The 7,534-nt window shown below is 46.3% G+C and overlaps 1 protein-coding gene across 1 annotated transcript; it reads right to left on the bottom strand.

The window, feature by feature from the left end:
* Positions 1-2,878: 2,878 nt before the first annotated feature.
* Positions 2,879-5,424, bottom strand: LOC109757821 (root phototropism protein 2). Its single transcript, XM_020316658.4, has 3 exons — positions 4,990-5,424; positions 4,828-4,897; positions 2,879-4,709 (listed from the first exon to the last, which is right to left on the bottom strand). The coding sequence occupies exons 1-3, from the start codon at positions 5,319-5,321 to the stop codon at positions 3,111-3,113; spliced, it is 2,001 nt and encodes a 666-aa protein (XP_020172247.2). The 5' UTR covers positions 5,322-5,424; the 3' UTR covers positions 2,879-3,110.
* Positions 5,425-7,534: the final 2,110 nt, after the last annotated feature.

Below are 7,534 nucleotides of genomic sequence, written 5' to 3' on the forward strand. Positions count from 1 at the left end.
TTTGGGGCAGCAGTTGAGCAAATATCATCTGGCCCATAGTTATCGAGGGACATGCATCGTCTGTTAAACTTTTACCTTTTCGGATACCTATTTCGGAAAACTTGTACAATCTCACATATACAACAATTTGGTGAACACATTTTTTGATGTATCATGCACCGAAGCCTGTTAAGTAGTTGAAATATTTTGGGAATTCCTATTTGTTGTGCCTAAAAAGTTCAAGATTATTTATGTTATCTGCTTGATAAACAGCTTAATTTTTTCAGTTATGTATCATACCGAGATGAACTTCATGCACTAGTACCTAGGTTTTATTTCCCTTAACAAGCTGTGTTGACATATTTTCATGTTGCATATTTAATAATGTAAGTAATTAAGGGGTTATAGATTGCTGCCATATTACTTCAAAGAGTAAGGGGGTGTTTGGTTCAGGGACTTTTTAGACCAGAGACTAGAAAAAGTCCCTAAAAAGTCCCTAGGAACCAAACGGGAGGGACTTTTTCTACAGGGACTAGAAAAAGACTCTTCTAGAGAGTCTTTTTTGATTAGTCCCTGGGACTAGAAAAAGTCCTAGGACTTCTGAACCAAACACCCCCTAATTCAGAATAACAGCTGTGAGCGGGTGCGTCTATAGCTCGCTTATAGCATGCTGTAGCTCGCGATCGCCTTAAGGGACCTATAAGTGGGCCGGCCCAGTTAGTTCCTCGCCGCATTCGTTCGTTCTCTAGCTCGTTGTTTTTTTTAATAATTTTTACTTATATTTTTGAAATTGAAAATAAGATCGTTACTTAAAAAAAATCTAGAATTTGGAAAATGTTAACACAGTGCACATTTTTTTGTTAGTGTAACTTAAAAAATGTTGTTAGCTTTAAAAAAAAGTCTTGTCACATTTAAAAAATATGTACACTGATATTTTTTTAATGTTTATACAATGTAAAAGAATGTTTGTGTAATTAAAAAAATGTTAAACATGCATAAAAAATGTTTTGGATGTATAATAAAAAATGTACTTCGCGTATGAAAAAACTAGAAATCAAAACACAGTATTGGAAAAAAAATCTTAATCATGATATAAAAATGTAAAACTTGTACAAAAATGTTTTAAGGTATACAAGAAATGTACAATGTGTATGAAAACAATAGACATAAAAGCATATATTGGAAAAAATGTTAATACTGTATTTGAAAATGTTAAACGTGTGTAATTTTTTCCGGATATATACAAAAAGGTACAATTTGTTGGAAAACAATAGACATCAAAATATATATTTAAAAAATGTTAACAATGTATCTGAAAAATGTTAAATGTGTTTAAAAAATGTTTAAGATGTGTACATAAATATATAATATGTATGAAAATAATAGAGAACAAAACATATATTTCAACAAAACAATATATATTTGAAAGAAAAAAAATGCTAATAATGTATTTGGAAAATGCTAAACCTGTATTAAAAAATATTCTTGACTTACATGAAAAATGTACAATGTGTAAGTAAAATATACACATGTGTTGGAAAAAAGAAATAAAAAGAAATAAAAGCAAAAAATCAAAGAGGTGAAAAAAAGAAACCGAAGTAGAATGAAGAAAAAAAGAAAAACTGATGAAAATATATGAAAAAAAAACAAAACCAAAGTATAACGCGGAGAAAAAACATAGGAAACTGGTTAAAAAGAAGAAGCCAAAGAAAAAACAAAAGAAATGAAAGAGCGAACAAACACATCAACGATCAATAGAACGAACGAACGGACAACCAAGAAAACCCGTTACTCGGCCGGCCCATGACGTAACCCACATATACATATCCATATACATATACCAAACACATAGTATATGTCCACATGTACATATACATTTACGAAACACGTAGTATATGTCCACATATACATATACATATACATATACCAAACACGTTGTATATGGATTAGTTCATATTGTGTGATTCACAATTAATTTCATGTGATACAACATATACGCTTGTATGTTGACCATCTAGTGTATAGTTCTTGAGTTTCATGTTGATCAACATTTATCTTCACTTCATACTCTCTTTCGTCCTTTTTACTCAGCTTATAAGATTTTTGCCAAGTCAAACTTTTCAAAACTTATATGCAGACTAAAAAGGACAGGAGAGAGTACTATATATTGATATCTTTTTTTTGCGGATACTGTATATCGATCTCTTGAAACCACAATGAACTTTTAACTTCACTTTATTGGTCTAAGAGATGGCCATCAATGACTCTTAGCAACTGTTATTCAAGCTAAATCATTAGAAAATTTACCACGTACTTCCTCTATAAAGTAGTGATCCAAACGCTGGACGGGAGTGTTTGGTTCCTGAGTGTATATACACCCTATATGGGAAAATAAATTAGCAATTCAACAAAAAGTCAAAAAAATCTGCAAATATTTTTGAAATAAACTCGACCTTCTATTATACTTGTGAGAAAAATTTCACAAAAATAAAATAACCCTTTGACTTCTGTTCAAAAAGACAAATTTTGGTCAAAATAGTGTGAATAGTGACCTATAATAGCAAATACAATTTGTCTTTTTTGCACTGAAGTCAATGTTATTTTTTCGTGAAAATTTATATACTAGTGCAAAACAATGTCGAGTTTAATCTAAAAATACTTTTGAACTATTTTGACTTTTTGTAAAATTATTTAAAAAAATCTCATATAGGGTGTATATACAACCAGGAACCAAAGTGTATTTCCCTCCAAACGCTCTTATATTTCTTTACAAAGGAAGCACAATCGAACTGAATCTTCCCCTTTCAGCTACAAGATCTGAACCATTTTACCTTTTTTGAAAGTTCATGTTAAATCCAGAGAGCTGGTCCCAAATTGCCAATCCACGGAGGAAGTATAGTTGAATTGAACACTTCTTTCTAATATACAATGCCCAACATACATCATACAGTACATGGTGGATTAGTAGTACAATAGATGGCACAAACTAACTGAAAAAGGGAAGAATCATGAGAAGTAGCAACCACGATCATGATCTTCCTCTACACGCACAGTACACACCAGCGATCATACGAATGAAATGAGACCGAATTACATGCACCTATCGCATCATGCATGATATATATTGAGTCTTAGCTTATGGAGGACCTCCTCCTCTTGGGCTTGACCACATTCATGGCGCCGCCCCTACTCTCACGGATGCTCGACGTGTCCTTGGACCACCCGCCGCCGGCCCTGAACGGGTTCAGCCGGCTCAGCGTGCGCGACATCGACCCGAAGAAGCTCGCTTTCTTCCCCGCCACCGCCGCCGTCGCCGCTGTCCTCGAGCCGCTCCCCTTGCTCTGCTGCATGCCGGACGACATGTGCGCCCGCATCCGGGCCAGCTCCGACCGCAGTGCCTCGTTCTCCCGCGCCAGCGCCGCGTCCGCCTTTGCCTGCATGCGCGCCGACCCGGCCTCCGACCGCGCATCGTTATCCTCATCGTCGTGGCCGACGCCGGCGCTGCGGAGCTTCAGCTGGTCGTAGTAGAGTGCGCTGAGCACGGCCTGGAGCGGCAGGCGCTTGTTCTGGGAGGCGTGGAGGCGCGCCGTGTAGGAGAGCTTCAGGGTGTCCATGACGCTGCACACCTTCTCCCGCTCGATCTCGTCCAGCTCCGGGTGCGCCTTGAGGTAGATGTCCACGGCGCGGTAGAGGCAGTCGTGGGTGGCGCGGGCGTCCTTGGGCACAGCGCCGGCGACGCCCACGAACTTGGATATCGGTAGGGACTCGTCCGTCGCGATCTCCGCCGCCACTTCGTCCACCATCTTGGCCACCTTCTGCAGCGCCCCTGCGCCCAGCGCCGCCGCTCCGGACAGCGACGCCCTCCTGTTCCGCCCGGCGCCGGACTCGCGCTCCACAAACGCGGCGATGACACGCCGGAGCGATTCGGTGTTAATGACGCGCTCACCAGCGCCATCGAACGCGAAGGCGAGCAGGTCGCCCGCGGTGGCCTGGTCGAGCACGGCCGCGAGGCGGAGCTCCAGGTCGCGGCACGTCTTGGCCGAGGCCTCGGTGGTGACGGCGTCGTGCAGGAGGCGGCAGAGGAACGCTGCGGGAAGGGGCGCGTCGTCCGCTGAAGGGAGCACGGCGACAACAGACTCGAGGAGGGCGCGGTGGTCGGAAGCTTTGCCGTCGGCCAGTAGGAGTTCCGCGTAGGCGGTGGCCGCGGCGACGAGCACCTCAGGACCGGCGCGTCGGCAGCGCAGCGCCGTAAAGACCCTGTGGAACGACACTGGCGAGAGAGCTGCGAGCTCCGACGCCCACCACTCCGGCGGCGACCGCGTCGGGAAAAGCACCTCGTTGCAGATCCGCAGGGCCACGGCGTCGGCCGCGCGCCGGGCGACACCGAGCTCCTCGGCGGCCGTGAGGAGCGGGCCCTCACAGGACCGCAGCACGGCGATCGCGTTGGGCAGCGTCCGGAGACCCGCCTGCGCGAGGAACTCCTCCACGCGGCGCGCGAGGCCGCCGTCGGCCGGCTGCATGTCGAGGAACGCGGCGGCGCAGAGGAGCGCAGCAGCGTTGCGTGCGGATATCTCGAAGTTGGCGCCGTAGCAGTAACGCGCGGCCTTCTCGAAGGCGTCGGCGCCGCCCGGTAGGCCGTCGAGCTCGATCTCGACGGTCGCCGCGGGGTCGGGGCGCGTGGCCACGGCGACGGCCTTGCGGATGTAGCCACACTTGGGCACCATCACCGCCTGCACGGGAAGCATTTTGTTGTGTCCACGTCAGACCATGATCACCGGCGACACTTTTTTCTTGTACACACGCGACGAGGAGCTGGAGAGATCGACCGGCAGGTGGAAGACGACTAACCTTATGAAGAGGGAAGGCGGCGCCGGCGACCCGGACGACGAGGTCCGTTTGTACGTCCTGCGACGACAACCTGCTCGAACCAATCCAAAGAAACGAGACATGAGCATACGAGTGACATGGACGAGCAAGCAATTCTCACTGTGCAAAGACATGGTCACGTACCACTGGCTGGTCCTCTCCATGGAGCTGGATCTGGAAGAAGCTTGCATGGACAGCAAAGCACCGGTGAGGCGCGCGTGTCTAGAGCTAGAAGAAGGCGTGCGTTCGTGCAACTCGAGCTCTGCCCCGGGAGGCAGCATTCCGATCACCACGGGATATATAGAGATTCCATTAAAATTCTCTGTCCAAGTATTTTCTTGTGATGGCGGAGGGCTCCATTTTTGCATGGCTGGTGTTTGGTCAGCGTGTCCATGATAGGTACGTGCATGTGTTCGGGGTTCGGGAATTTGATTGGATTGGATGGCGTCTTGGTTCTCGGCATTGCATGCGAGCATGCCACTAGTGGCCAGTGTTTGATGTGGCTCTGTTCCGTGGAAGGAGCGGCCCGGCGACAATCCGGACAAGTTGCTGGCCTCCGTCGTGTTTGATGGCAACCTATGCATGTTCCGTAGTACTTTACACTGGTTATTTGATCAGCACATTTGTGGGTGTAATCTACATCACGTGGTTAAATACTGGCTTTACATTTACAATCACACAAAAGTTATATGTAAAGGTGTGTTCTAAAGTCCCCCAAGCTTCCCAAACTCCACAGATTCAGCTTCTCAACATCGCTTCTAGAATCTAGCTTCATGAGTCTCAGGCGTTCGGGGTGGCTTCTCACGAGAAGTTTTGGGAGTTGAGAGTTGGGCGTTGCCAAATAGGCCCTAAGTCGCCTAAATTTGGAATTTGGGCCATTCGATTTTTGATTGAACGAAGAAACAATCGGAAGAAGCTCGCCGGAGAAGCTCTCCCATTATCTATCTTTAGGGTGGCAAACACCCCCATTATCTATCTCAGGGGTGTTAGGGTGGTGCAAGTTTGCCGGAGAAAATGTTTCATGGCTGGGGTTAGAGAGATGGCTGGTGGGGGCGGTAGCACGGCGGTGGGCGGCGGTTGGGGGAAGGGTGAGGTGGCGAGGTTGGCTCCGAAGCGTCGCCGACCGAGGGTAGTGGTGGCTCGGTGGTTCGAAGAAAGAAGACGATGTCTCGAGGTCGAAGACGCTTATCTAGACGTATGTTTTCCATCGGATGGCTGAAACCGGTCGATTGACCCAAATCGCATTTTCACTCGACTAGTTTCTAGCTAGTCCCTTCCAATCACATTGTTAATGACATTGTTTATGATATATATCTTTCATTTAATAAGTGAGCTACAAAAAGTAAACCCGGTGCTACAGGATGCACTCAGTCAACACAGACAAAAGCGTATCAAAGGAATACTACTTTTTAACACAGTACATGCGTAAACACCCATATATACGCACATACACTCACTTCTATGGACGGATGCGTGCATCCTACTCTTGAGACCGAGTCAACACGTTATCTTAAGATTAATGAAGTCACCACAGACACCTCGTAGTCGATGAAATTGTTTTTCTCACACTGGATGAACATCGCCGAGAAACGTACAATAAATCCAAGAAAAATGCGAGCACCGATGATCCAGAATTTGCACTCTAATGGGCTGGTTCCACCGCAAATTTTTTTAACCATCTGAAAGACAATCGGTTCGCAGCAAAAGAATAGTTAGAAATGAAAGAACGGCCAAAGACGACGAAGAGCTGATTCGAAAGCCAAAATCCAGATTTTGGTAAGTGGATAAGACGAGAGCCAACCCAGCGAACCAGCTAAAACAGCCGTCGTGATCAGCTTCACCCTCCTCGCCATCGACTTCCCTTTTCATCCCTCAACTGTTGTCGCAGCATTCCAAGAATGCGCATACGAACAGATCAAGTCACTGCCGAAGACGTTTCTTCGCCTACCCAGACCCAGGAGTCCTCCGATCAAAGCAACAGCTCGCCGTCGGCGTCCCTCCTCCACTAGCGCCGCTACGACGCTGGCCGAGACATCGTCGGACGCCCCCGTACAAGCGGTGCTGCTTCCCCGCTGCGGAAGCCGTGGCCCGGGGATGGCCACGTCGGAGGATAGCGTTGGGGGACCCGTGGAGATCCGGGACGCCGTACGCTAGACCATTGCGAGGCGGCCACGTCAGGGAGAAGGTTCAGTGGTGGGCCCGGCGTATCCGGAGATCCCACGGGATAAGGCGCGAAAGTGGAAAGGATTGGATTCAGCTGGAGCTTTCTCACCTCGCTGGTTTTCCTTTTAAGCTTCCTTTCTCGGGATTGTTTTTTTGAAGAACACCCCCATATATAGTAGTACATTAATCAATTAAAAAAGTGCTTTTCCTCAAAAAAAGAACTTGAAAAGTGCTTACAATCGTTCATTACAGCATACGCCAGGCAGGGCGAAATACTATAATAAATAAAACCGTTAGACCTATTATCATAACTAAACCTAGCAATCTTATCAGCCGTCGTGTTTGACTGGCCGTTGATCTTGAAGATCTTGAAATTATTTGCATAATGCTAAGCGCTTCCCTCTTCATATCAACAAAAGGGGACCTATTAAGAATATCATTTGCAAGATAGGAAACCACAAAGGAGCAATTAGATTCTACAATTATGGGTTTATTGAGACTGATACCGATATAGAGACCGGCAAGG

This window comes from Aegilops tauschii, chromosome 4, assembly GCF_002575655.3.
Source record: "Aegilops tauschii subsp. strangulata cultivar AL8/78 chromosome 4, Aet v6.0, whole genome shotgun sequence".
Lineage (NCBI taxonomy): Eukaryota > Viridiplantae > Streptophyta > Magnoliopsida > Poales > Poaceae > Aegilops > Aegilops tauschii.

Bases quoted from the DNA above. Each gene is read 5' to 3' on its own strand.
- LOC109757821 (XM_020316658.4), bottom strand. From the start codon at position 5,321: ATGCTCGCATGCAATGCCGAGAACCAAGACGCCATCCAATCCAATCAA. The intron at 4,898-4,989 runs GTACGTGACCAT...TGGTTCGAGCAG, and splicing joins ATGGAGAGGACCAGCCAGTG to GTTGTCGTCGCAGGACGTAC. The intron at 4,710-4,827 runs GTTAGTCGTCTT...CTTCCCGTGCAG, and splicing joins CCGCCTTCCCTCTTCATAAG to GCGGTGATGGTGCCCAAGTG.